The following is a 27,940-nucleotide window of genomic DNA, read 5'->3' on the forward strand; positions in this document are numbered from 1 at the left end:
TCATGATCTTGTTCTGGAGCCCATGTCCTGCACAGAGATCTCTTTTCCTTTTCCATTCAGCTTTTTGCCACCTGCACATTTGCACAGGGGATGAGTGTGTTTTGATAAGCAAATACAGGACTCTGATATGTGTTACTGTATCCAAAAAACACCAGTGGAAAGGGGGAATAATTGTTTGTCCCCCTAGTGTGGTTTGAGGATTTCTTACTAGCAGATCTCCTCTTTAACTAGAAATAAAGGTTCTCAGTTTTTGGCATGGTAGTTTAAAGAATCATGAACAATCCACAGCTAAGTGGGTTCTTAGTTTGCTCTAGCATTCAATAATATTCCACTAATATTTTGCTCTTTGGGATTTTAAAAGGAGATGAAGGAAGATGAGGAATTTTAAAAATGCCTTTCTACAGGAGAGATGTTGAGGGGCTGGGGTGTGTCCAGAGATGGGAACAGAGCTGGGGAAGGGGCTGGGGAACTCCTGAGGGAGCTGGGGGGGCTCAGCCTGGAGAAAAGGAGGCTCAGGGGGAACCTTTTCACTCCACAACTCCCTGACAGGAGGGTGGAGGAGCCAGCTGGGAGGATTGGGTTGGACATCAGGAGGAATTTCTCCATGCAAAGGATGGTCAGGAATTGGAGCTGCCCAGGGAGGTTTGGATTCCCCATCCTGGAGGTGTCCAAGGAAGGGCTGGAGGTGGCACTTGGTGCTCTCGGCTGGGGACAAGGTGGGGATGGAGCACAGCTTGGACTCAGTGGTTTTGAGGCTTTTCCAGCCTGAAGAATTCTGTGATCTGTGGAGATTCCTGCAGCTAGCTCAGCGTGATTTGCTGTTATTTTGAATCCCTGAGCTCAAGGCACTCCCCCAAAGTTGTTTACCTAAAACCATACACCTCAAGAGTGGTGTAAGTGGACTGGAAGCTCAGAATTTGTGGTTTCCACTCCATTTCTCTGATCCTTTGGTAGTTTGTGAGAATTCTGAAGCAGCACATACAGATTACACGGTTCTCTTGGTTTTGCCTGACTCCAGGTGACAGCCTGGAGGAAATTACAGCTGGGGGACCTCTGGGTTTTAGTTTTCAAAACTTCCCTCTGGCACACAGGTTCATTTTAGCATCCTCCAGTAGCAACAATTCCAAGTTACTCTTGCTGAATTATGTAAAATTATACTCTTTATCAGATTATCTATTTTGCTTCCTGTTTTAATGAGAAAAACAAACTTTTCCTGGATATAAAGCCACACACTGGATGCGCTGAAAGCCAGAACCAGACAGCTGGAGGTCCCTTGAGTTTGTGATTAATGAGAACAGCAAAGGCTCTTGCTGCTGGTTTATTATTGGTTTTGCAGTCAATAACAAGCTGGTCACTGGGACACGAGTGACAAACCAGCTTTGTGACATGCACAGCCCTGCCATGGGAGAAGGGAAGAATGTGGTCCAAAAAAGCTCCTTTTATTTCCCTCTCCCTGTTTTCCAGGGGTTGATCCAGCACTACAGAAGGAATCCAGACCTCAGATGCCCGTTCCATCTGCAGCTCCAGCCTCAGCAGCATCATCCTCCTCATCCTCATCCAAATTCCACCGAGCTCGCTCAGGGGGAGCCAGGGATGAACGTTATCGATCTGGTAAGGGCAGGGACAAGAATCCCCTGGATTCCTCCCTGTGGAACTTCACTTTTGTTCATGTTTTTTGGGCCCTGAAGGTGTCCTTGGATCACAGGCCCAGAGGGATTGTTTTACCTAACTAAAATGTGAAGACACTTCACATGGAGTTCAGAGCTATGCAATAACGTAGTACAGGATTTGAAAAATAGAAAAATGAAAATCTGGAGGCATCGCCTTGGTGCTGTGCTGGTGCTGAGGCACTTCCCTCTCACAGATATCCACACGGAGGCGGTCCAGGCGGCGCTGGCCAAGCACAAGGAGCAGAAGATGGCCCTGCCCATGCCCACCAAGCGCCGCTCTACCTTCGTCCAGTCCCCAGCAGATGCCTGCACTCCCCCAGGTGAGCCTCTGTGGCATAGAGGTAAAAATATTACTTAAAATAAAATTTTCTTCAAAATAAAATTTTAAATTTTATTTATTTATTTATTTATTTATTTATTTAAAAATTATAGTATTTATTAATTTTCATTCATTTAAAAATATTTCTAGTTTTATTTTTAAATAGTTATTAATGATTTTATTTATTTTACTGTTTATTTTTATTTTATTATAAATAAAACAGTTACTAAATAATTATAATAATTATAATTACATTTCTATATAATTATAATATATTTATAAAATCATAACTTAAGCCCACCACTTCAGCTAAGTAAAACTAACAGCTAGGCTGTTAAGTTCCCATGTAAAAAAATTATAAAAAAACAATTTATGTAATGATCTATTCTTGTAAAAAAACAGTTTACACCTATGAAGACAAAAATTTTACCCGTAAAAATCCTTAAAGAAAATATATAAACCTCTGTGGAAAGAAAAAGCCTTAACACATTCACACACAAACACATTCTAAACAATAAACTGAGTAGCAAAAGAGTTACTAGCCAATTAAACCAAATAACTTTTAAAACTATATAAAAATAGACTGTAACATTAAAAAATCAGCTTTTCTGCATTAAAAAACCCTAGAATCCTGTCAGTTTCTATTACACCAAAGCTGTGCTGGCTTCCAAACCAAGGGGCTGCAGGGCTCCCAGTGTTGCAGCTCTTCAGGGAGTCTGTCAGGGCTGGGAAGTAACCTCTGTTCCAGGAGTTCCTAAAGAACCACGTGGTGGGATCCTTGGATGTCCTTGATGTCCTTGGATGGTCCTTGTGGGTCCAACTTTGGACCTTGGATCGTTCTTGTGAGTCCAACTTTGGACCTCAGATAGTCCTTGTGAGCCCAACTTTGGATCTTGGATGGTCCTTTTGGGTCCAACTTTGGACCTTGGATCGTTCTTGTGAGTCCAACTTTGGACCTCAGATAGTCCTTGTGAGCCCAACTTTGGATCTTGGATGGTCCTTTTGGGTCCAACTTTGGACCTTGGATGGTCCTTGTGAATCCAGCTCGGGATGTTCCATGTGGTTCAAACTGGCCAGAGCTGAGCAGGTCTGGACTGAGGCCACTTCTTCCCTCACACCTGTTTCTGATGGATAATTCACATTTTGATTTCATTAATGTTTAATGCTCAGCACACAAGAGGAGGGTTTGCAAGCAATGTTTGTTTGTGGGCAAGGACCTCGGAGGGTTCTGGTGGGATTCCACGACTTGCAGGACTTCTCTCAGCCCTGCCACGTGCTGGCTGCAGCAGAACCCTGGGTGACACGGTGTCTGTCACCATGCATGTGCAGCAGAATCAATAACCCTCTGTTTTCCAGCAGCTGGATGCACTGCTGACAAACGAGTCCGTGTGGTTTTTGGCAGTCACTTCTGTGTTGTGTCTCATTGTGCAGAAGCATCGCAGCCATTTGGATTGACAAAAGTCATCCGAAATGTTATGAATCCACATCTCCTGGTGAATTCATAGCTCTGGAACTGCTCTGCTAGGCCACGTCACTCCTCCTCCTCCTCCTCCTCCTCCCTGTTTCCTGTTTTATCACACTTCCCTTTTCCCTTCCTCTCTCCGGGGGGCTGATGCATGTTCCTGGTGTCTGCTTGGGTCTCAGCTCTGTGCTCACTTGTCCAGGACTGCAGCACACCCTGTGCTGGGGAGTCACACCACGAGCATGGCTGGAGCCGGGCTGTGCCTCAGCTCCTGGCTCCGTCCCACTCTGGCAAGTGGGCAGAACATGATTTAGTACCTTGATTTACCACTCGAGTGTAGGCGGAAAATCACTTTGAAGAACACCTAAATTTTTAGGCCAAAGCCACCTGTGTGTTTGTATTTAGCACTGTACAACTCAGCATCTCAAGAACTGAGTGCTTGCTTCGTGGTAATTAAATAATTCGTTCACAATTTTGGGACAGCTGAGGTATCTGTGCTCTGGGACACACAGGAAGCGGTTCCTTGCTGTAGAATTCTGTTTTGTTTTGGGGTTGGGCTTTTTGTTTGTTTTCTGCAATTGAAAGGGCCCCATTTAGAGCCCAGACAAAAGCATTTTCTGCTGTGGCCTTGGCACAGTTGTTTCCTGCGTTTTCTTTGTTCCCTGGGACTTTGCAGTTTGACAACAACCCTGACCCCTCACTTTCCAGTTCAGAATAACCAGAGTTAGGCAAAACAGCATCTGATATTATGGAATGTGAACAGAAAAGTAATGAGAGTTAAGTTCTAGGCTTGGAGACCCCAGGGGAAGGATGTTGTCTGAGGAGGTGAATCAAACAGGGGTGAGTGTGTTCCCACCAACAATTCTGCTGCTTTAACCTCTGGTTTGGCCGATGTGGCAAACAGATCTTCCTGTGAAAGGCTGTGCTGTTGATATGTGATTGGAAAGAGCATGTTCAGTGCCATGTGCTTTTCCCTAAGCAGCTAGATTTTCTTTCTGCTTCCACACAGACACGTCTTCCGCCTCCGAGGACGAGGGCTCGCTCAGGCGCCAAGCTGCTCTCTCTGCTGCATTGCACCAGAGCTTACAGAATGCTGAGTCTTGGATCAACCGATCTGTTCAGGGGTCATCCACATCCTCATCAGCATCCTCTACACTTTCCCATGGAGAAGGCAAAGGGACCAGTGGGTCACTAGCTGATGTATTTGCCAATACTCGAATAGGTAGGAGCTGGGTACGAACAGAACGATCGCTTCGAGTCCAGACTGTGTTGGTAAAGCTGGAGCTGTCCCTTGCAGAGGGGAAACTCAGAGCAAGAGTTTAGCTGGTGTTGATGGAACTTGCTAGGATTGGTTGGAGCTGCACTGTCACGTTGTTGTTTTCCTGAAGAGTTTCAGAAGATTGAGGTGGTTGTAAAAGGGAGAGTGGGGAGCAGGAGCTTCTGGAAGCAGGGAAGAATCCAGGGACAGTGTGGACAGAGCAGGAGGCACAACTCTCTGTGTCCTGTGTTGCTTTTTGTCTCCAGCTCTTGGGAGCTCCCGTGGGCACAAAGCTGCCCGGTGCAAGTGGCATTTTCATCTGTGTCCTGAGGAATCCCGTAGGGGTGTCTGTGCCTGTGGAGTGGGGAAATGCTGTGTTTAACATCCTCATTTTGCTCTGAGCCCCCGGGGTTTATTGTTTGAGTTAGATCAGGAAAGAAAAAGAACCAAATCCAGCCGTGTGTGTGAACAAATCATTAAAAACTGTCATTAAAAAACAGGGTTAGAGGAGTAAACTTTAGTCCAGCCCTTCCGTGGCTGTCTGAGGAGCAACCAGAGCATTCAGGTACTGAGGAGATGGAGCAAAATCTACAGATCTGGATACCCCAGGCTCAGTTTTCTGAGGCTCTGAGGTGCTCCTTGCTGCTGATGCTTCTGTATGAAATGGCCAAGTTTGTTTTTGCTCTGTGTATGTTTGTCCTTTTTAGCTGCTGGTGAGGAAATTCCTGCACCCTAGGACATTGTCTGTATTTCATGTGCTCTCTGCTTCTGCTTAACTGGGTTGGGGCAAGCAGTGCATAGAAGTGCTGGTGATTTTATCTTTCACTTATTTGTCTTTTTATTGCTGTTATTTTTGTTTGTTTATTGGCTGGGATGCAAATTGTTTCCTGAAATGGAAAACTGAGGAGATTGCCCATAAAATGTAGTCAATATAATTAATGTCTTTGAAGCAGAGAGGCTGTTTTTAATTGGAGCATGCAGAAGGCCACATTACCTTTTGCAATGAATTAAGGTAACACAGCTTTTTACCTCCAGAATGTCTACTATCTAATCTAATTAGTGTCTTATGCAAAATAGAAGCTTTGAATCTTTGTCAGAATTTTATTTGCCACATGCGTCCCGTGTTAACACCTGGTTTAAATGAATAGAACTCTCACATACACAATTCTGTACATTTCTTTCTCTCGAGCAATAAAAAGTCCTGCAGAGGTTTGGATTGTACAAATCCACATCCTTCCCAATGATTTTAGAAGTTCAGTGCATGAGAAATATTCCTTGCCACTGTGTCTCCAAAGGGATGCAGAAATGAGTTCTTTTTTCTCCTTAGAAAAAGGGAAATGAACACAGAATCAATCACAAAACCCTGTCAGTGGGAATTATTTGGGATTTGACTCAGACCATCTGTAAAACCCAACCCATAGTTTCAGATTGTTGGGTTTTTCCTTTGTAAGCAACAGTTGCTGGTGCTGTTAAGCCAGAATAGAATATTCTTGCCCTATCAGATGACTGAACCTGCTGGGTTGTGTAAAGAAACCCCACATGAGCAAAAATCCCTTTTTTGAGACAGTTGACTGGAGAATTCCTGCAGGATGCAGTTGCAGCCTCGGCTGAAAGGCAGGACAGTGTCTTGCAACTTGAAGCAGAAGTAAGAGCCAGCTCCCACTGTTTATTAGATTCATTCTGTAGCTGCTGGACGAGCTCTGTAACCACCCAGCTGGAAGGGATTGAAACCCAACACAATTTTTGCTGATCAAATTCCCGAGTGTTTTGTTTTCAAAAGCCCTCACTCACAAAAAATCTAAATAGTAGAATTCTAGCAAGAGAGATAAGTGCATAGGTGAGAGAGGGATTTGTTCTGGACTTTGGATGTTTCAGAGCTCACGTGAATCTCAAACTTTTAAAAATTTATTTATATTTTTTTTACAGTACTAAATGTCAAGAGATTGAGCTTCAAGGTTAGAAACCAAGAACAGGAATTCTGTTTTGCTGAAGCACTTTCCTGACATGGACAAAACCTTGTGCCTTTGGTGTTTGGTTTCCAGAACAGATGCTGTTCCTCTCCCAGAGCTGCTGAACCTTTAGGAATCAGTTTAGCATTAATGAGGGTTCCCGTACATCCAACCCATTCAATCCTTAGGATTATTGGGAACGGCTGACTGACACTTTGCTCTTTGAGGGGATAATAAAAGGTGTATTTAGCAGCTTTCTTCTTTTTCTAGAAAGTTTCTCAGTCCCTCCAGATGTCACAGCAACTACCTCCACCCCCTCAGCGCGGCCGGCAGCCGTCGACCTCCCTCCCTCTGGGATTGTGAAGGGGATGCACAAGGGATCCAACCGCTCCAGTCTGATGGACACTGCAGATGGTACGGAGCCCTCGGGGCACCCGGAGCCTCAGCAGGCTCCAGAGAGGCCTTAAATCCCACCTTTTGTTCTCCCAAGCCTGGCTGAGCTCAGAATTCACAGAATGTCTGGGTTGGAAGAGAGCTTCAAACCATTGAGTCCAACTCCTCAACTCAACCCTGGCACCCAGTGCCACATCCAGGCTTTTTTAACACATCCAGGGATGGTGACTCCAGAACTTTGTCACTCTTTCTGTAAAGAACTTTTTCATAATATCCAACATATATTTCCCTTGGTGCAGCTTGAGGCTGTGTCCTGTCATTCTGTCAGTGCTGCTTGGAGAAAGAGACCAACCCCACCTTGCAGGGAGTTGTAGAGAGTGATAAGGTCACCTCTGAGTCTCCTTTTCTCCAGGCTGAACAACCCCAGCTCCCTCAGTCATTCCTGAGCCATCATCTCATTTAAGCTCTTCACAAACTCTGGATGGTTTCGGTGTTGGCATTAAGATATTCAGTTGTGGCGTTGGAATTCCGGGGAATTCCTTCATGGGTGGGGTGGTCAGGCTCTGAAGTGCCCAGGGAGGTGGGTGGAGGAGCCCCAGATCCCTGGAGGTGGCCGGGGAAGGGCTGGAGGTGGCTCTCACTGCTCTGGTCTTTCCCTCCAGGTGTTCCTGTGAGCAGCAGAGTCTCCACAAAAATTCAGCAGTTGCTGAACACCCTGAAAAGACCTAAAAGACCACCCCTGAAAGAATTCTTTGTGGATGATTTTGAAGAAATTGTGGAAGGTAATAGCACAAATAATGGTTTGGTGTGCATTTGTTAAAATTGATGTTAAAATTGGGAGCTGAGTTCTCTGTGCTGCTGTTCTCAAGGCTGGCTCAGATTCACTTCCATGAGCAGTCTGACACAAAACCAGTGTTGGAAGAAATTCACTGTTCTGCTGAGCTTTTGGGGACCTCCTCAACACTAAACTTCTTTTAAAAATATATAAAAGAAGACTATTTAAAAATATTTTTTAAATATTTAAATAGATTTTTAATCCCCCTCCTTGTTTGCTTAGGCTTCTTTAATTAATTTCCCAAAGGGGATTGTTGTCACTGGTAATTCCATTCCAGAATTATTTTGTTTTCTTTTCTGCATTCTGGGTTCCTTTCCCTACTGATGTGTTGAACACCTCCTGTGAGAAGCCTCAGTTTGTGATGTCTTGTTCTGTGTGACTTCCCAGGAAATGGGGTGGAATGGGCTGTTGAATGCTTTTCCTTGTTTCCTTTAGCTTTATTTTCAGTTAATTTCAAGCTGAACTGACAGGTGACAAATGGGCAAAGATGAGGAATATATATTAGATTATATTAGAAATAATATATTTGTTATATTTTATTTAATTTCTATATATTAAAATATAAAAAATATATAAACTTATATTTAGTTATTATAGATATGTAATTATTTCACATATATAAGCAAATATATATATAATAGATTATATTAGAAGAAGCAATAGATACTGGAAATAATATTGAATTTCAGATATATAATTATTTTATATATATGTATATGTATACATATATATAGAAATAATATATATAATGGAATATGTTACAAATACCAATAGGCACTGGAAATAACTCTGTCTTTTCTCAGTTCCCCAGCCCGACCCCAACCAGCCCAAGCCCGAGGGCCGGCAGATGACGCCGGTGAAGGGGGAGCCCCTGGGGGTGGTCTGTAACTGGCCTCCTGCCCTGGAGGCAGCCCTGCAGCGCTGGGGCACCACTCAGGCCAAGTGTCCCTGTCTGACGGCGCTGGACGTGACAGGAAAGCCGGTTTATACCCTCACGTACGGTGAGTTCAGCCTCCCCTGCTCAGCTGCCGCCACAGAGCAGCAGGGGAGGCAGCACAGGGTTTGGAGGGGTTGTAAAACCCTCTTGGTCTTTGGCAGGTGGTGGGCAGAGCAGGGAAGTGTGAAAAGGCCAAGGTGTGAGCTGTTCTCCTGTCTGCTTGATCCAGAGCTCTGCAAGTCTCTGTTCCCTGTGTTCCAGGCAAACTGTGGAGCAGAAGTCTCAAGCTGGCCTACACCCTGCTGAATAAACTGGGGACCAAAAACGAGCCCGTGTTAAAGCCTGGAGACAGGGTAAGGACCTTGGGGCTCTGCGGGGTGAAACTGGGGGTTTGGGGGCTGGAACTTTGCACAGACACCATAGTGAGACTCTAACCCCAGGGACAAGCCTGCCTGGGACAGTGGTGTGATTCTGCAGGGTTCTCTGTGAGCAATTCTTTGGCTCTGGGTTTTGAAAACATCTGAGGAGAAGAGCACACACCTCTGAGAGAAGTGCAGGGTTTGATCTCTGTGTCTTGGCTGTGTGTGAACCTTCACGTGCCTGGGCACTCTGTGAGGAGCTCAGGCACATTGCATACATTCTGTGTGAGGAAGAGTGTGAAATAACCCCAAGTTTTCTGAGTTCCGGTCACCCTAGATGTGCATTTTGAAATTTGAAATTTTGTGGGTTGCAGGTAGCCCTTGTGTATCCCAACAACGACCCCGTGATGTTCATGGTGGCATTTTATGGCTGTCTCCTGGCTGAAGTGATCCCAGTGCCTATAGAGGTACCTCTTACCAGAAAGGTAACGTTGATGGAACTTGGAGCAGTGATGTGGGATGGAAACCAAGTCAGGCCATCAGCCTCTGACAGCATTTCACAGCCTCCAGCTGCTGCCTGAGCAGCTCTGGAACAGCAAGGACTTTTGGGAGCTTGGACTGGCATTTAAAAATGGAAAAACATATTGATCAGAGCTGTGCTGAGCAGCTGGAGATGGTCAATTCTCCTAAATGATGCAGTCTTCGCTTCCTTATCACAAATAATTTATACAGAACAGATTAGAGTGTGGATCTGCCCCCTGGCTGATGGGAGGGGGCTCAGTCCAGCCTTGCTGAGCTCTGATTTTGCTGGCCATGGAGGTGCTCAGTGTTCCTGAGGACATTGAGACACTTCTTGTAAATTATTTGCTCAGCAAAGTGTTTCATTTACCCTTATAAGAATTTTTGCACTGTTGCCATGATATTGCTGTGTCAAGAGCTGTGTGAAACTAAGATTTCATAAGAGGAAACAAAAACAATGGGATCATGGCAAACATTCTGGCAGGAGAGGTGGGAACGAGCTGGGAGCTGGTCTGGGAGGTGGCAGCGAACTCAGGGGGCACTCAGGGACTCACAGAGCTTTGATTTCATTCTCTGCACTGTGACAGACTGCTATAGCAACCAAATGCAAAATTAAAACTTCTCCGGTATTTGCCCAATCAGTTTCTGAGTGAGCCTCCTCATTTTATCATTGTGCAACAGAAATTGGCTCCAGGGGATGGAGAGGTCTCGTTATGCCAGTGTAATTACATGTTTTGCTTTTTTTTTTTTGCCTCTCAATTCCTCCTTGCAGCATCTGGGTTTCCATAATGCCAGGAGATGGGGTGAGCTCCATGCCTGGGTGCTGGGCAGGAGCTCTTGTTTCCCCTGGATTTCACATCCAGTGCATTTTAATCTTGCCAGTGCCGTATTTCATGGGGTCACAGCATGCTTTGAGTTGGAAGGGACCTTAGGGAGGATCCAGTTCCATCCTTTGCCATGGCCAGGGACACCTTCCAGCAGCCCGAGTCCCTCCGGTTGTGATTCTGTGATCCTGTGTGGGAATGAGCTGTTTTCTTCTTTTCCTTGCCATCCCTTCCCCCAGTCCCCAAAGCAGGATCAAACCTTGGATTTTGATTAAGGGAAAGCTGACTTTTGTCATCTTTGAGCAGGAGTGACTTTTCCCCTCTTCCCTCAGGATGCTGGTGGGCAGCAGATTGGTTTCCTGCTGGGGAGCTGTGGGATTGCTCTGGCCCTCACCACTGAAGTGTGTCTGAAAGGGCTCCCAAAAACCCAGAATGGAGAAATCGTGCAGTTTAAAGGTGAGCTGGTTACAGACTGGCTTTTGATTGTACTTTTGCTGCAGCTGAACCATCTGAAAGGAGCTGTCAGGACTCTGAAGGCACTTGGGGAGTAAAGGGGCAAACTCCTGATCCCATCAGCAAAATGTTGTAGGATTTGTGTTTGTGGTGTCTGACACAGCTGCTCTGGTGTTCTGGGGGTCACAAGGAACCACCTCCCAAGCCAGGGTGGTGCTCAGGTCCCTTCAGTGACACTTTGGCAGGTTCCAAGGCAGTTTTATTCACAAGCTTTATTTAGGAGTGCTGCAGGGATCTTCCCTGAGGAGAGGAAGTACCTTGTTGCCCACTGAACTCCCTGATGAGAAATGAGATGAACCTTCTGGCTGGTAGCTGGGCTTGGCTTGGAATTTTGCTTGTGTAACTGAACTTGGACAAATGATGGGGTTTAGTGTATTCTTGCAGAATATAAATCCCTCAATAAATAAACTGATATTAATGTACCGTTTAATTTTGGCTCCAGGTTGGCCCAGACTCAAATGGGTTGTGACAGATTCAAAATATCTCTCCAAATCTCCCAAGGACTGGCAGCCCAACATCTCAGCAGCAGGAACTGAGCCAGCATATATTGAGGTAAGTGGTGAATGGGGAATGGAAAATACCTTCCGTGAGCTGAATTTAATGTTCTAACCACCAGAGAGACAATGGTTTCACCTCAGTCCCTTAAACTTCCCACTTTCCTGCCACTGAAACAAGCCTTGCACCGTGGACATCCTGCTGTGAAGCTCAGTTCGGGTTTGAATCCCTTCGTGGCCTTGAGCACTGCTTGGAATAAGCTGGAGAATTGTTTTTGTTCCAAAAAAATGAGGGATGGAGCTCTGAGCTCTGAGGTGGTGCTTGGTAACACCCAATTCTGCCAGTGCCTGAGCCAGCAGCAGTTGGAATTCTCTGTTCCTGCAGCAATGCTGATTTTTGTTCTCTGCCAGGAGGTGACTTGTAGAGATTGTGTTGGTTTTCTCAGCTTTTATTGAGGGGTGTTTTAAAATATTTTATTCTATTATCAGTCTTGATGAATAGTGAGACACAAAAGATGCAAAACTCAATGCTATTCTATCAGAAGCTAACTTATTTTCTGGTTACAATACCTTATAAATTACAATACCTTTTCCAGCTTGTTAGCTACACAATGCTGCAATTACTTCTAACACCGCCTCTGGTTTTTCCTACGTGGTCCTGCTACAATGCATCTTTCACAGTTCTAATTCTCTAAAATTATGTAAGCTTTCTATCAAATTTAAAAATTCTTTACAAATCTATTTCCCAGAGGATTGCAGCGGTTTCAGTGGTGGTTCAGCCATCCTGAAATCACAGATTGGCTTTTCAGTGTGTTACAGGAGCAGGAAGAGATGTGGTGAGCAGCAGTGACAGTGAAATAAACACAAACACCTTCATTTTTTTCTCCCGTCTCCATGGAGATTTTCCATGTGTGCCACCACAATAACCATCTCCTCGGGTCTAAGCTTTCACACAGAGAGAAAACTTAATTTTCACATGGATTCTGTGATTGAACTTCCTTAATTTCTGTCTTCCTTAAGTTCCTTTCACTTCTCTCCTGTGCAGTACAAGACCAGCAAGGAGGGCAGCGTCATGGGTGTCACCGTGTCCCGTGTGGCCATGCTGGCTCACTGCCAAGCCTTGTCTCAGGCCTGCAACTACTCTGAAGGTGGGTGAGGGCACAGAACATCACATCCAGTGGTTTCCTCTCATATCTTCAACAGCTCTCCCTGAGTAACTAATATTTACATCCAAAAAGAAGTAAATTTGAAAGTGCAGATTAATTCTCCCCCCACCCAGAAGTGAAAATTAGCTGTGATTTTTTAATCCAAACTGCATCATTTTCACTGCCATGATGAAGAGGAATAAAAAGGGAGATTTATATAATTTATACGAAGTTACTGAGTCTGTTCTGATGAACCAAAAGAGGAGCAAATGAATGAAAAATGGAACATTTTCCAACAAGCTTGAATCCCCTCTCACTGCACTGATGGCCCATAGAAATGTCTTTCATTGCTGATAGTGTGTAAATCCCAAAATTTCTGGGGCTGGGGCTGTTCTGGTCCTGTGAGGTTTTTTGGGTAACCCAGAAATGGAGATTGGAAGGTGCTGGTGGTTTTCCAGAAGGTTTTGCTGTAGGTTATGGTTTATTCTGGTCTGCCTTGTAAATCAAGCTAATTCCTACATCCATGAGTGAAACCATTTCTAGAGCTGTAGGTCATAGTGCTTTAAAATGCAAAGTTTGCCTTTCAGAATCCATCACTGGAGCTCCCATCAGTGCTGAGAGTCAGGGCTGGGATGATCTCTGGCTCCCCTTCCCTCCCCTGCTCGTGCATAACGAGCGTCAGACCCTCCCTGTCCTACTGATGGACATCTCAGGCTGGAATGGGATTTCCAGCTGGCAGCTGGGTTTCCAAATATCATTTCCTTGCAGCATTCTGGGCATGTTGCTGCTGAGGAATGGACGTGCAGTTGTTATTTTGTGTGACAGGGAGCTGTGATCAGTAACACCTGTAATCAAACAGGGCCCTGGCTGCAGATCGGGGATCTTCATCCATGTGCACATTCCAGCATCAGCGATGGGCACAGCTCTGCTGGCACTTGACAGCTTCCCCTTCTTTCCCCAGGTGAAACCATAGTGAATGTGCTGGATTTTAAGAAGGATGCAGGGCTGTGGCATGGCATTCTAACGGTGAGTTGGTTCCAGAGCTCTCTGTAATGACAGATTAATGATTAGGTGGGATATTAGGAAAAATTTCTTCCCTGTGAGGGTGGAGAGAGGCTGGCAAAGAGTGCCCAGAGAAGCTGTGGGTGCTTTTGAATCCCTGGAAGTGTCCAAGGCCAGGTTGGATGGGGCTTGGAACAACCTGGGATAGTGTCCCTGCTATAGCAGGGGTGGGACTGGATGAGTTTTAAGGTCCCTCCCAACCCATCCCATTCCAGAATTCTGTGATTCTGTGATAACAGTAGCACTGGAGTCCATGGCTGGGAGCATTACCTGTTAAAACAAGCATTTATCTCCCTGCCAGAGCTGCAGTTCTCTGGGGGAGCAGCAGAATCATCCTGACTAAACCTCCGTGAACTCTTGATGATGTGGAAGTTGATGGGCGCTGAGGGTGGTCCTTATTTCTAATAACTCAGTGAAAGGTTTGTGATCCTTTCCTAACAATCTCTTTCCTGTTTTTCAGAATGTAATGAACAAGCTGCACACCATAAGCGTGCCCTATTCTGTGATGAAAACCTGTCCTCTCTCATGGGTGCAGAGGGTTCACGCCCACAAAGGTAACTCGGGGTGATCCACAGCTTCAGCTCGGAGTTCTCAGGGTCCAAGAGTGAGGGGCATTAAAATCTCAAATCCCTTAAACCCTTCTTGCTCTTCATGCCAAATCTCAAGGGCCAGGAGTTTCACTAATGTACAAAGGTAGTTATTTTTATTTTGCAATGTTGATATGATTTTCTAGATCCTCAGGTGGGGCTGGAGCTCGTGTCTGTAAGACTCAGTGGGAGATTTTAAGCCCCCAGTCATGTGGAGACTTGTAAAACTCCTTGCATTGGTAACCTGCCAGAGGTTGGAACAGGAATGTGACAGCTTGGGAGGACAGGGGACTTGGCCATTTACTTCTGTGCACAAAGTCCTAATGCCATGTCAGTGGTGGGGATCTTGTGACTTGGAGCCAGTTTCTTTTACGAAACCAAGAAAAGGGTAGAGTGCAGCAGGAGCTCTTGGTGCCTGCCCCCCCTGAGGGCTTTCAGAGGGGGCTAATGATGTATGGCCTTTGGAGGAGGAGCTGTGATGATGACAGACCCTGGCTCAGGTGGTGGCAGTGCCACAGCAGATGCCATTGTGCGTTGGCTTTGTCAGTTATTTCAGGCTTCCTTGCTTAGGTGAGAATTCTCTCATTTGGGGATCTCAGACCATGCGAGTTCCACAAAAAACAGCTCTTGGAAAGCTTTGATTTGTCCTGAGGTGGTGTTTTTGTGTTGGCTGCAGCAAAAGTTGCTCTGGTGAAGTGTCGAGACTTGCACTGGGCCATGATGGCCCATCGGGACCAAAGAGACGTGAGCCTGAGCTCCCTGCGGATGCTGATCGTCACCGACGGCGCCAACCCCTGTGAGTGCCCCAGCCCTGCCCCAGCCCTCCCTGCAGCCCCTGGCATCGGCATCAGCTCCCACTGAGCTCTCCCCTGGGCCACAGCTCTGGCTCCTGGTGCTGGGGCACAGCACAAGGGTGTTTCAGGGTTTTTGTCTTGCCATCCTTTGGGCTGTGAGAGATCCTGCAAAGCAGGGAAAGGGAGAGTTAGGTGCAGGGCAGTGTTTATAAAATCAGAGAATTGTTCAGGCTGGAAAAGACCTTTAAGATCATTGAATCCAGCCCTTAACCTAGCACCATGTTCACCACTAAACCCTGTCCTCAAATGTCACGTCCACATGTCCTTTAAATCCCTCCAGGGACTGTGATTCCACCACTGCTCTGGGCAGAATCCAATGTCTGAACATCCAGTCTGGGCTTGTTCCATTGCCTGACCATGCTTTGAGTGAGGAGATTTTCCCTAAACCTCCCCAGCACAACCTGAGGCTGCTTCCTCCTGGAGTTTCCCAAATCTTCCTCCTGAGCCTTCCTGTAGATGGGCATGAAATTAATATCTGTGAGGTCCTAGTGGCATCTTTTCTTTCTTCCTAGGGTCTGTTTCCTCCTGTGATGCCTTCCTGAGCTTGTTCCAGAGCCATGGGCTCAAACCAGAGGCGATTTGTCCCTGTGCCACCTCCCCCGAAGCGATGACCGTCGCGATCCGGAGGTAACAGATTGACTCATCCAGCCTGGGCTTTCTTCACACTTGGGTTGGTCAGAGTTGAGTTAAGCCTGTAATAAACTCCTCTGACATTTACTCTGTGTGCTCAGGTACTCAAGCTGCTGAGCTTTAAACCTCCCTCCTGAGACCCAAGTGATTTCTGAGGTGTGTGACAGCTCAGCAGTGCCTGGGCTCTGCTTTTCCTCCTCCTGATTGCCACAGCCTGGGAGGTGTTCTGAGTCTATTTGAGATCATTTGGACATTCTCGTACTCTCTTTCTGACCATTGCTGCCTTCTGTAAGAAGCAGCCCTGCAGTCGTGGCCTGGGAGCTGGGGTTTGCCATGGGGTGAGATAATTAGCTGGCAGTGCCCAGGAACACAATTCCTTGAAAGGGCTTGAAAATTTGGGTGGGGATCCTTAGTGCCATCACAGTTTGAAATGATTATGCAAAGCAGAGACACTGAGACTCTTTCTGTTGCTGGGCCGTCTCCATCTGAGTCTAACATCAAGCCTGGGTGCCCGATTGAGTGTATTTATTCATTTTATGTCCTCCCCAGGCCTGGAGTCCCCGGGGCCCCTTTGCCAGGCAGAGCCATCCTGTCCATGAACGGGCTGAGTTTCGGTGTGATTCGGGTCAACACTGAAGATAAAAACTCTGCTCTCACTGTCCAGGATGTTGGGCACGTGATGCCAGGAGGTAAAAACAGGCAGGAGGCTGATGTGAGATGGTTTTGGGGATGTTTCAGAGCAGAATGGGTCAATATTCTCTCCCATATCAGCCTCGGTGTGGGATAGGTGGGGCAGTGCCAGGCTCAGTCATTTCTGTCACGATTAAACGTGTCAGTTCTCACACAGGGCAAAATCTGGGAGCTGTTTCTAACAAAGCCTGATTTGTCCTAGGCATGATGTGTATAGTGAAACCAGATGGGCCACCCCAGCTCTGTAAAACAGATGAGATTGGTGAAATCTGTGTGAGCTCCAGAGCAGGAGGAATGATGTACTATGGGCTGGCAGGGGTGACAAAGAACACTTTCGAGGTATGTCTAGCAGAATGCATCTTTCCTGCCCCATTTTCTGTGTAAAACTGGTGGTGTTGTAACTGAAGTGTTAATGATGGTTTTTATGAACGTGCGCTGGAAAACTCCTTGCAGTTAGAGACACTCAGAATCCCCTCCAAAAACCCTGGCTGTACCGAGGCTTCCCTGCCCTTCTCCTCTTCCCTTCACTCACTTGATGTGCAGTTATTGGGGTGGTTTTTCTCCACGATTTTGGGGTGGTTTGGGAAGGTTTTTCTCTCCAATGTCCTCCCTTGTGTTGCAGGTGATCCCTGTGAACTCCTCTGGCTCTCCAGTGGGGGAAGTGCCCTTCGTGCGCTCCGGCTTGCTGGGCTTTGTTGGACCTGTACGTGAGGCACTCAGAGCCTGCGCTGCTCTGGCCAGGGAAAAGCTGCTGGGGAGGGAGGATGTGTGAGGAGAGCTCGCTGGGAATTCCTCACAGTTGCCTCCTTGTCTTGCAGGGCAGTTTGGTGTTTGTGGTTGGGAAAATGGACGGGTTGCTGACGGTGAGCGGGAGAAGGCACAACGCCGATGACATCGTGGCCACCGGGCTGGCCGTGGAGTCAATAAAAACAGTTTACAGAGGCAGGTCAGCACAAGAAACACCATCACCTGCTGCATGCAATAAAGCAAAGCACAAGCTGTAGTGTTTCCTTGGATTTCTCTGTGGTAGCTCAGTTCAAATGAACATATTTTTGATTTAGGTAGTAATTGCCTTGATCCTGCCCAACACAGATCTTTTTCCCAGTGCCCAGCCTGGTTTTTCATCAAGTCTGTGCTTTAGGGAGAGCAGTCAAGTAACAAGATAAGTCACATGGAGAAATTAATTCTCTGTCTCTGCAGAGTTGCAGTCGTTAGCTGCTGGCTGGTGCAGCAAGGAAGAGTTTCATTAATGTCCAAAGATATTTGATTTTTATTTATCAGTTGTGGATGTAATTTTCTAGATCTTCAGGCAAGGCTGGAGCTTCTGTCTCTGAGATTTAGTGAGAGATTTTAAACCATCCTGTAGGTGCCTTTAAATCTCCTTTCATTTGGGCTTTGCCAGAAGTTGGAACAAGAATGTGACAGCAGGTTGGGAGAACAGGGGACTGTGCCATATGGAAATTCCATCAGAAAGTGGAATTAACTCCTTAAACACTCTCCAGTCTTTCCTTTTGACTCAACGTTAATTGTCTGATGCTTTTTCTCTTCTTTTTGCCCCATGGTTATTTTAACAAGTGTGAATTCTGTGAACAAACTCTGTCTTTCATCTCTCCTTGGCTTGCTGTTGCTGAGGAGTGGAGCTGGAGTGTGGCTCTGCCCTTTTCCTTAGGATTGCCGTGTTCTCCGTGTCGGTGTTCTACGACGAGAGGATCGTGGTGGTGGCAGAGCAGAGGCCAGATGCATCTGAGGAGGACAGTTTCCAGTGGATGAGTCGGGTGCTGCAGGTACAGCCAGGGGAAATCCTGCTGCTTTTGGGGAGTGGGCAGAGCAGAGGCCACTGATGGCCCCAGGGATGGAGGTGCCACAAGCTTTGCATCCCTCTTGGCACAAAGTGTTGGTGCGGGGTCACAAGCTGTGTCCAAGCTGTTCTGTTGTGTCCTGAGGGAACTGGAGTGACAGGACAAGGGGAATGGCTTCAGAGTGAAAGAGGGGGAATTGAAGTTAAATTTTGGGAAGAAATTCCTCATCCAGTCTGGGATTCCATGAATCCCAGAGAACAGAGGGGCTCTTGCCTCTCAGAGCTGCAAAGCAGATGCATGCTCAAGCGTTGGAGTTCTGCTTTTATTCAGGATCATGTGGAGCTCAGAGTTTGGCTTTAAAGCCACCCTTTTCCTTGGAGGTGCATTTTCAGCAGGGACCAAGTGGGCAGGGAAAGGCCAGAACAGCTGAATGAGTGTGGTCCTAGAAGAATGAGTAGCAAGTCCTTCCTTTGAGAGCTGCCTGCGCAGCGTTTGTGTCGTTCCAGGAATGGCATTCAGGGAGTGAAGTGTGCAAGCTGGGGTGGAAAATCAGGGAAGTACCTGGTGCTCTGAATAATGGATCGGATGCCTGAATGCTGAGGCGGGCAGGAGGGAACAGAGTGTGATGGTTGAGAGCAGACAGATGGATACAATCCCGAGATCAGAATCGTGTGATTCATCAGGCAGCCGTGGGTATTTTGGGATTTTGGTCACGAAAGATTTAAAAATGGATTTGGTGTCTATGAAACGGGCTGTAAAGGCAGGGATGTTCCCAGCACTTCAGGCTCACTGCAGGACTCGCTGGTGGCACGCAGGTCAAATGGGATGCCAGTGATTGACTCACAAGCCCAGGGATTTGTCTTGCAGTGTGTGAGTGCATCAGCAGCCTGTGTCCAGCAGTGCCAGGAATGCCAGTGACCATCTCTCCTTTCTCTAGGCAATTGACAGCATTCACCAAGTGGGTGTTTACTGCCTTGCTCTCGTGCCAGCCAACACATTGCCAAAAACTCCGCTGGGAGGGATCCACATCTCCCAAACCAAACAGCACTTTCTGGAGGGCTCTCTGCACCCCTGCAACATCCTCATGTGCCCACACACTTGTGTGACCAACTTGCCAAAGCCCAGGCAGAAACAGCCAGGTGAGCTGAAGCCCTTTTGTTTGGTGGTGTTGAAGTGGGGCTCAGTGCTCAGCCCCAGGAACCCGGGTGATGTCCCACTCCCTGTCCTGCTGGGGACCAGGGCCTGGCTTGTGCCCCGTGGCTGGGGCGTGTTCCAGGCCTCTCTTCACATGTGTTAGCCAGGAATTTTAATTCCCACCTTTGAACTCACTGAATTCTCCCTCCTGATGAGCAGAAACCAGCAATGCCTGCTGAACTCCATCAGTGAGGCTCATTCCCAGGAGCGGTGGGATCTGCAGGGACTCCCTGTGCTCTGCCCCTTCCCAAAGTGCTCCTGTCTCTCCACAGGTGTGGGCCCTGCCTCTGTGATGGTGGGGAACCTGGTTGCTGGGAAGAGAATCGCTCAGGCCTCTGGGAGAGATCTGGGTCAAATAGAAGACAATGATTTAGTTAAAAAGGTAAAGCAGAGTTTGTGACTGAGAGTGGGAAAGGAGTTTTCCTTTCCCACTGCAGAGCAGCAGTGGGGAGCACTGAAGGAGAAGCTGGTGTTGAGTTCCTGCCTGTCTCTTCCAGCACCAGTTCCTGACAGAAGTGTTGCAGTGGAGAGCGCAAGCGACTCCTGACCACCCACTCTTCCTTTTACTGAATGCCAAGGTACAGTCAGTGCTGAGTTGTTGGGTTTTAGGGTCCACATGTTATCCAATGCCAGCTGGAGAGTCTTTAAAATCTTTTGCCCTCTGCAGTGCCTCTGTTTAACCTCTGTATCAAATTTTGCCCATAGATTTGTAACTTAAAACTTGACCCTTTGACCCTCTAGGTTCCTTCAGCAAATGACTCTCATGGTTTGACACTTCATTTTAAAACTGAGCGTGTTTGTAGGTCCCACTGGTTCCTGTATCAGTTAATGGTGTATCCCTTGGTGCCACCATCCCTATCAATGGTGTTGAGTATATTCTGGCAAGGTTCTGGTGCAAGAAGACCTGAACTGACTCCCTGGAAGGTAGAATTTTCTAGAGCAGACCTAACTCCATCTCTGTCCTTTGATACTGTAGTGGATGAGTGGCTCACTGGGCGCCAGCAGCCTTTAGGTAGAGATAACTCATAGCTGTAGCCTCCTGCTAGCCAGCAAGCTTGGGTTTACCTCAGAGCAGCCAGTTTGTGTCGTGCCAGCCCCTGTTTAGAGCATTTTTGTCTCCTTTTAAGGGAACCACTGTGTGCACGGCCACCTGCCTTCAGCTGCACAAAAAGGCTGAGAGAATCGCATCAGTGCTGTGTGACAAAGGTCATCTCAATGCAGGAGACAACGTGGTGCTTCTTTATCCTCCTGGTGAGTGAGTCCCCCTGGGGAAACACAGCCTGGCCTTGCTTTGGAATCTCCCTGGGATCTCAGTGCTAGTGAGAGGTGCTCACTGGTGTGTCCTGGCTGACTTTTGAGGTGTTTGATGTTCCTTTCCTCTATGATGGAGATGCTTTGCTCTGTGGTTCCTCTGCCCTATCCCAAGCTGTCCCAGCATCCTCGTGCTGCCCGTGCTGCTGGGCTGCTGCTGTTGCTCACCTGAGCTGTGGAAATCCCAGGGGAGGAGCAGCACTGCCCTGCCGTGCCCTGGGGGACGCTCCCCAGTGTCCCCCAGTGTCCCCAGTGCAGCTGTGGTGTCCTTGCAGGCATTGAGCTCATCACAGCCTTCTACGGCTGCCTGTACTCGGGCTGTGTCCCTGTCACCGTGCGCCCGCCCCACGCCCAGAGCCTGGTGGCAACACTGCCCACAGTGAGGATGATCGTGGAGGTGAGTGACGGGTGGGCTGCAGGGGTGGCACGTGTGGCACAGGGACTGTGCTGGAGTGACACTGACCGCTGCAGGGGTGGCACGTGTGGCACAGGGACTGTGCTGGAGTGACACAGGCCCCAGAGGTGACACAGGAGCCACACTGACCGCTCCAGGGGTGGCACGTGTGGCACAGGGACTGTGGCTGGAGTGACACAGGCCCCAGAGGTGACAAAGGAGTCACACTGAGCGCTCCAGGGGTGGCACATGTGGCACAGGGACTGTGCTGGAGTGACACTGACCGCTGCAGGGGTGGCACGTGTGGCACAGGGACTGTGCTGGAGTGACACTGACCGCTCCAGGGGTGGCACGTGTGGCACAGGGACTGTGGCTGGAGTCATGGGCCCCAGAGGTGACACAGGAGTCACACTGACCGCTCCAGCCTCGTGCTCCAGGGGTGGCACGGTTGACCAAGCTCATGGTGCCTGTGTGAGAGGGATGGAGGCACACCTTGGAGCTGAGGGACAGTGTTGTCCTTCATCAAATGCCAGAGAGAACCCCCTCCTCACAGAGGAGTGCAGGTTCTTGCTGAGAGCACCAACATGCTGTTGCCAGCCAGAATTTTACCTTGAGACTTCTTAATGCTGAGGAAGTCCAAATCCTGCAGTTAAGTGACTTCCCAAGCCCAGTAGCCGGGAGACAGCATGGGGAAGAAAGCTGGATCTTGCTGTGACACCTTCTCACCTGCTCTAGAGGTTCTGACAGGGTCTGTGCAGGCTGGGCTGCACTGGGGGTTTAGTGAAAGGGCAGCAGAGCAGAGTGTGCCAAAGGCAGAGAAAGGAATTCAGGTTTGCTGAAAGAAACTGGGTGTAGATGCTAAAATAGTCACTGCAATCAGCTCTTGCAGGGGCAGTGCTGCTGGGACATGCTCTTGCCTCTGTGTTTCAGTGAGTTTTCATCTTTGCAGGTCAGCAAAGCCGCCTGCATCCTCACAACCCAGACCTTGATGAGGCTGCTCAAGTCCAGAGAGGCAGCTGGGGCTGTGGATGTGAAAACCTGGCCAACCATCATCGACACGGGTGAGCTCCCTGCCAAGAGGCTCCTTGAAGTCCTGGGGAGGGGTGGCTGGTGACTTCCAAAGGGACTGGCCTCCGTTTCATTGTATGGCTCTTGAAAATTTGTTTGAATATGTACAAAGGCTGTCCAAGATGTGCCCTTGTTCACTGAGAACTCTTCAGTATTGAGCTGTGCATGGGAAATGATTGCAGTGATTGCTGGAGACAACCTTAATTGCTTATGACAAGAGAGAGTTGGTCTTTTCTCCCTTTTCCTGAAAATAAATAATTTTCTATGTGGGAGCTTTGGCAAGAGTTTTGCCATACTCTAGCCTGTCTCTTCTGGAAAGAGAATTAATACAAAGCTTTTATCTTCCATCTCTGGTGTTTCAAAAGTTGAGTTCTCCTTTCAAACACCAGTCAAGTAACCAAAATTAACCCCTTTGTTTCTCTCTTGCACAGATGACTTACCCAGGAAGAGGCTGGCTCAGATCTATAAGCCACCCACACCCGAAATGTTGGCATATCTAGATTTTAGTGTTTCCACCACAGGCATGCTCACAGGAGTAAAGGTATAGTAACGGGTTAGGAGGTGGGCATTCGTGTCTTGTATTGCCTGACCCTCTGAACCACCTCCCGTTGACCTCCACCTCCAAGCTGTAGCTTAAACAAAGACTCTGATTTTCTTCTAACAAAGCTGTGGGCTTCAGTTCACCGAGTTCTGCTGAGGAGGGAGACAGGTCTGCGCAGTGGGATCAGGAATTCTGCTCCTGCCTCCCCCTGGAGAGCTGCCTTGGGAGAGCAGCAGAGCTCTGAGCCCCACCAAGAAAAAAGAGGATAAGAAACTAAAAAGGAAAGCCTCGGATTGTTGTTAAGGCTCACGTGTGTTTGGAGTTGGAATCCCAGGATGGTCAGGGTTGGAAGGGACCTCTGGAGATCCCTCAGTCCAAGGCAGGGTCACTCAGAGCAGGTGGCACAGGAGCACGTCCGGGTGGGTTTGGAATGTCTCCAGAGAGGAGAACTCCACAACCACCCGGGGCAGCGGTTCCAGTGCTCTGCCACCTCCGTGGGAAGTTCTTCCTCATGTTGAGGTGCAACTCAAACAACTCAGTTTCAAGTTTAGCTGTTGGTGTCAGAGCTCTGCAGTCTCTGCATCTGCTGTGGAAGCTCAGGAGCCCAACCCCAGCCTTGCCTGCCCACCAGCTCCCCAAGAACTGCCTTTGCTCTCACCTGGGGGATGCCTGGGTGGTGCCCTGGGCCCCTCTCAGGGTCTGCGATGTTGGGATGCCCTAAGATTGTCAAAGTCTTTGTTTCCCATCCCGTGCAGTTAATGAAGGAGTCTGAAATGTGTAAGACATGGAGGACAGGAAGAAGAAGAAGGATATGACACGCGTAAATCTTTCTATCTTGACTCCTTGAATTTTAGTCTAAAAACTCAAGAATTCTACTTTTCCACTTTGTGTTAACACAAAATATCACACCACTCAAGACTTTTGTGGCTTGTAATTCTTCATGCAATCGTGGCAGCTTTTTCTAAGGGGTAAACTCGAAGCTGTCGGTGTTTCTGAGTTTGTGTCAAGGTCTGTGAGCCCCTGCCAGGGTCTGGAGGCAGGCACAGGGGTGTCCTGGGCTCGGCCAGCCCCAGCAGTGTCCCCTGTGTTGCAGATGTCCCACGCTGCTGTCAGTGGCCTGTGCAGGGCCATCAAGCTGCAGTGCGAGCTCTACTCCTCCCGGCAGATTGCCATTTGTCTGGACCCCTACTGCGGCCTGGGATTTGTGCTCTGGTGCCTTTGCAGGTAGGATTTCGTGTGGGGAGAGGGGCAGCTTAACTCTTGGCTGGTTGTAAATGGGAAATGGGTGTAATTACAGAAAAACGTCATTTTCAGTGAGGGGGAAATTTGTCTTGGAGCTGACAACAGCATCTATGTACTCATCTATTAGTCTGGTACACTTGAAATAATTTATCTTATTACTTACACAAAATAAGAACTCATTTACATTCAGTAACCACCTCAGAATTTTAGTCATCTTTATTTTACAGCCTACTCCTGCATGATGTCTGAATTGCCCCATATAAAACGTGGTCTGTGTTCCCTTTTGCTGCAGATTAGCGAGATGTTATCCCATCTTGATTACGTGTGTTTGTGCTGCCAAATCTTCCTGGCTTCAGAATGTTTCTTTTCCCTTTCTTCCTTGATTACGTGTTGCAATAAGGGAGTTTTTGTTCTCTGTGGGGTTGAGCCAGTTCTCTTCCTTCACTGTCAGTGTGTGGATAAATTGTTATTCTTGTACAGTAAGTTGCATTTTTAAAATGTTGCTGCTCCAGTTTGCCTCAGCTGCAGTTCCCCAACCTGCCTTTGGACTAGCATGAATGTAATGAGCAGATACAGTAAATATTAATTTAAAGATAACTACAAGCTTCACTAAAATGTTTTCTTCCTTAATGTTCTTCACAGTGTGTATTCTGGACATCAGTCAATTTTAATTCCTCCTATGGAGCTGGAATCCAATCTTTTTCTCTGGTTATCTACTGTCAGCCAGTATAAAATAAGGGACACTTTCTGTTCCTATTCAGTCATGGAACTGTGTACAAAGGGACTTGGAAACCAAGTTGAAATGTTAAAGGTAAGAAACATTTCCTGAGTGTTACGTTATGTAAATTAAGGAAACTCTGGTAGTAAAGCAAAGTGATATGATTGTTAAATACAAATTTCCCTGTTGCACAAATCTCCAGGCCTCTCCAGAGGTGCTCCAAAAGCAAATTTCCAAAAGCAAATCTCCCTGGGAGAGGAGAGGACTAGGGAGGAGCAGGGAGCACCTGGCAGGGGATGTCAGGGCAGCCCTGAGCAGGAGGATCCCCGTGCTGCTCTGCAGCAGATTCCTTATGTAACAGTCTGCAGCGGAGCTCAGACCAGCACAGGACGGAAAGCACATGTCAGGAGAGCTGCTCAGTGGAGGTGTGTTCTCCTTGGAGATGAGAGAAGGGAAAGAATAGCTCCGTGCCATGCCCGAGGTGGCTTTTTCCCTGGGGTTTCCTGGAACAGTGGCTCTGTGAGATCAAAGCCCTGGCTGGCACTGAGCTCTGCAGGTGCCTGGGCTGTGGCACCAGGTGAGCAGCACGTGGGAGCTCCTGCCTGGTGCTGCTCAGAGCATTCACCACAGAAATAAATAATCATGGATTCAGGTGCCAGGGCTGTTGAAAAGTCAGTGCAATCCCAGTGGATGACTTTATTCTGCCTGGGCTTGGTTTGCATCTGGACAAGCAGTGACTCGGGGGTGTAATCTCAGCTGAGCAGCTGTGCTGAGAGCTGGGGCAGAGCAGGGAGCTCTGTCAGCTCAGTCTTGCTCTGGCTGCATTTCCAGCCTCTGGTCAGACACAATTTACAATTACAAACAGAACCAGAAAGAGGGAAAGTGACTCAGAACCCAAAGCCTGGGTTTGTCCTGCGTTTCCTGAGTCATTCCAAGGGCTTAGAAGCAAAGAGAAGTTGTTGAAGGGGGCAGATGAAGCCCTGCAGCCTTTGCCCCATGTCTGTGTGCAGGCCCGAGGCATTAACCTGTCCTGTGTCCGGACCTGCGTGGTGGTGGCGGAGGAGCGGCCGCGCGTTTCCCTCACCCATTCCTTCTCCAAACTCTTCAAGGACATCGGGCTCTCCTCCCGAGCCGTCAGCACCACCTTTGGCTCACGGGTCAACGTGGCCATCTGCTTACAGGTGAGGCTTCTCCTCGCTGGCGCTGGCACCACGTTCCAGGTGCCAGGCTGGGTTGGGTTCCACATGCCCCATCTATTGTAAGTGCAGGCGAACCCAATGGGAGGAAATGACGATGTCTGACTCAGTTCAGAAGGCTGAATTATTTCTTTATTATAACTATGCTAAAATACATCCATATCCTATATAAAAGGAGGATACTAAAACTACATACTACTTTCTCTGACTCTAACACAACTCGTGACCCTCTCTGAGTCCAGCCCCAGTGGGGCTGGATTGGCCACCAGGCTCAAACAATCCTCACCAGAATCCAACCAAACACTCACCCCAGGTAAACAATTCTCCAGACACATTCTACATAGGAAAAACAAGGAGCAGAAATAGAAAATGTTTTCTCTTTCATTTCTCTCTGTGCACCTCTATGAAAATCCTGAGAGTGAGAGAAACGTGCTTGTCACACCCATCTGCACACATTTCTGAAGCCCAACATCTGCCCTGTAGAGAACAGCTGGCACAAGATTGAAGCAGCTTCTCTCATTTTCAGCTGCCAAATCGTATCACAGATGCTCAAAACAAGTGGAACGTGAATCTTGAGCCGTTTATTCCCACATAAACAGTGCCTGGTTGCTCCAGGCTGGTGGTTGAGAGGCCTTGGGGTGTCTCCCCCCTCCCCAAGGCTCCTTCCCACGCAGGTGTTCCAAAAAGTCACCTGCTTCCTGAAGGGTGCAGCTGCAGTATGAGTTTATTGAGTAATATGAGCATGCTGAATCTGAGTAGGAATTTTGCTGCAAGAAACCCCTGGAAATGTTTCTGGGCTCGGGCAGAAGTTACCCTGACTGCTCTAAACACATCAATTATTATTGATGTATTTTTAAATATTGATGTGTTTTTAAGTATTGATGTATTTTAAATATTGATGTATTTAAAAATATTTTACATATTTTTAAATACATCAATTATTATTGATGGTTTTTAACTATTAACTCCTCAGGGAACATCGGGGCCAGATCCCACCACGGTGTATGTAGACCTGAAATCCTTGAGACATGACAGGTACTGTAAGTTCACTTCAACCAACTCATGAACTGTATAAAGCCCTGCAGTGGTGCTGAGTTTTCACACCACTCCAGACATTTCAGCTCTGTTTTTTTTCCCTGACAATGTTTCTTTTTGACCTTCAGAGTCCGTCTGGTGGAACGAGGAGCTCCGCAGAGCCTGCTGCTCTCTGAGTCTGGAAAGGTAATTCCACGTGTCCCCACTTCCCACTGCCTTTGTAGCTGGGAAGGACAGCCCTGTGCCATGGGAGGGGGTGGCACACTGTCCCTCTGGAAAGTCAGTTGGATTTTTAAGGAATTACCTGTTGATTTAGGAGTGTGTTTTGCTGGAACTGTTGTGGGACTTGGTCCATTTTGCAGTAAATGAACCATATGAGGAATGTGGGCTCTGGTATTCTTGAAATCAGGCTGTATTTGGGATTTACTGTAGCTCTTACTCCCTCACAGCTTAACTGAAAGAGGTTTTCCTGTAGTTTTTTAGCTGAATTCTTCAAAATCAAGGTCAGAATATCTTACCTGTGTGACCCTGGAGCCATGGAATACATCCATACCCTGATCTTGCCTTGCTGTACCTGTCCTGGCCTGTTTTATCCCAGTTTGTGATGTCCACGGGTGAAATCCTGCCCTGATTGACCAGCCTGTGTGTTTTATTCTGCTGAAGATAATCCAACATTTCCTTCTTGTGCTCTTTAGATTCTGCCTGGAGTCAAAGTGGTCATTGTCAACCCAGAGACAAAAGGGCCTCTGGGAGATTCTCACCTTGGGGAGGTAAGTGCAGGTTTTGCTCCTTGGGGACCTTTTCCTGCTGCTCCTTGGGCTTTTCTCTGCTGGGGGACACTTTGGAGTTGTGATACAGGCCTTTGTGAGATGAATTATCGCTGGAGCATTCTCAATTTGGGTATTATTTCACTGTCAAGTTTAAAGAAAACCCACTTGCGAA

General features: G+C 47.6%; 1 protein-coding gene across 3 annotated transcripts in view; it reads left to right on the forward strand.

Moving 5' to 3' along the window:
* The window catches only part of DIP2B (disco interacting protein 2 homolog B), a 61,673-nt gene that overhangs the window by 28,136 nt on the left and 5,597 nt on the right, over positions 1 to 27,940 (forward strand). Inside the window, exons 3-35 of one of the 3 annotated variants that reach the window (XM_072919563.1) lie at positions 1,465 to 1,611; positions 1,865 to 1,990; positions 4,461 to 4,673; positions 6,929 to 7,072; positions 7,714 to 7,833; positions 8,690 to 8,887; positions 9,085 to 9,176; positions 9,557 to 9,667; positions 10,858 to 10,981; positions 11,481 to 11,590; positions 12,578 to 12,680; positions 13,639 to 13,703; positions 14,200 to 14,293; positions 15,003 to 15,122; positions 15,693 to 15,807; positions 16,360 to 16,499; positions 16,703 to 16,839; positions 17,123 to 17,203; positions 17,319 to 17,446; positions 18,170 to 18,284; positions 19,237 to 19,438; positions 19,766 to 19,875; positions 19,991 to 20,071; positions 20,621 to 20,744; positions 21,080 to 21,201; positions 22,148 to 22,259; positions 22,698 to 22,807; positions 23,901 to 24,031; positions 24,692 to 24,860; positions 25,778 to 25,948; positions 26,937 to 26,998; positions 27,127 to 27,184; positions 27,694 to 27,768. In XM_072919563.1, the coding sequence (XP_072775664.1) occupies positions 1,465 to 1,611; positions 1,865 to 1,990; positions 4,461 to 4,673; positions 6,929 to 7,072; positions 7,714 to 7,833; positions 8,690 to 8,887; positions 9,085 to 9,176; positions 9,557 to 9,667; positions 10,858 to 10,981; positions 11,481 to 11,590; positions 12,578 to 12,680; positions 13,639 to 13,703; positions 14,200 to 14,293; positions 15,003 to 15,122; positions 15,693 to 15,807; positions 16,360 to 16,499; positions 16,703 to 16,839; positions 17,123 to 17,203; positions 17,319 to 17,446; positions 18,170 to 18,284; positions 19,237 to 19,438; positions 19,766 to 19,875; positions 19,991 to 20,071; positions 20,621 to 20,744; positions 21,080 to 21,201; positions 22,148 to 22,259; positions 22,698 to 22,807; positions 23,901 to 24,031; positions 24,692 to 24,860; positions 25,778 to 25,948; positions 26,937 to 26,998; positions 27,127 to 27,184; positions 27,694 to 27,768 (4,010 nt within the window). The remainder of the gene's footprint in view (positions 1 to 1,464; positions 1,612 to 1,864; positions 1,991 to 4,460; positions 4,674 to 6,928; positions 7,073 to 7,713; positions 7,834 to 8,689; positions 8,888 to 9,084; positions 9,177 to 9,556; positions 9,668 to 10,857; positions 10,982 to 11,480; positions 11,591 to 12,577; positions 12,681 to 13,638; positions 13,704 to 14,199; positions 14,294 to 15,002; positions 15,123 to 15,692; positions 15,808 to 16,359; positions 16,500 to 16,702; positions 16,840 to 17,122; positions 17,204 to 17,318; positions 17,447 to 18,169; positions 18,285 to 19,236; positions 19,439 to 19,765; positions 19,876 to 19,990; positions 20,072 to 20,620; positions 20,745 to 21,079; positions 21,202 to 22,147; positions 22,260 to 22,697; positions 22,808 to 23,900; positions 24,032 to 24,691; positions 24,861 to 25,777; positions 25,949 to 26,936; positions 26,999 to 27,126; positions 27,185 to 27,693; positions 27,769 to 27,940) is intronic. The other 2 variants (XM_072919564.1, XM_072919565.1) reach the window with 2 other exon arrangements.

This window comes from Taeniopygia guttata, chromosome 29, assembly GCF_048771995.1.
Source record: "Taeniopygia guttata chromosome 29, bTaeGut7.mat, whole genome shotgun sequence".
Taxonomy (NCBI): Eukaryota; Metazoa; Chordata; class Aves; order Passeriformes; family Estrildidae; genus Taeniopygia; species Taeniopygia guttata.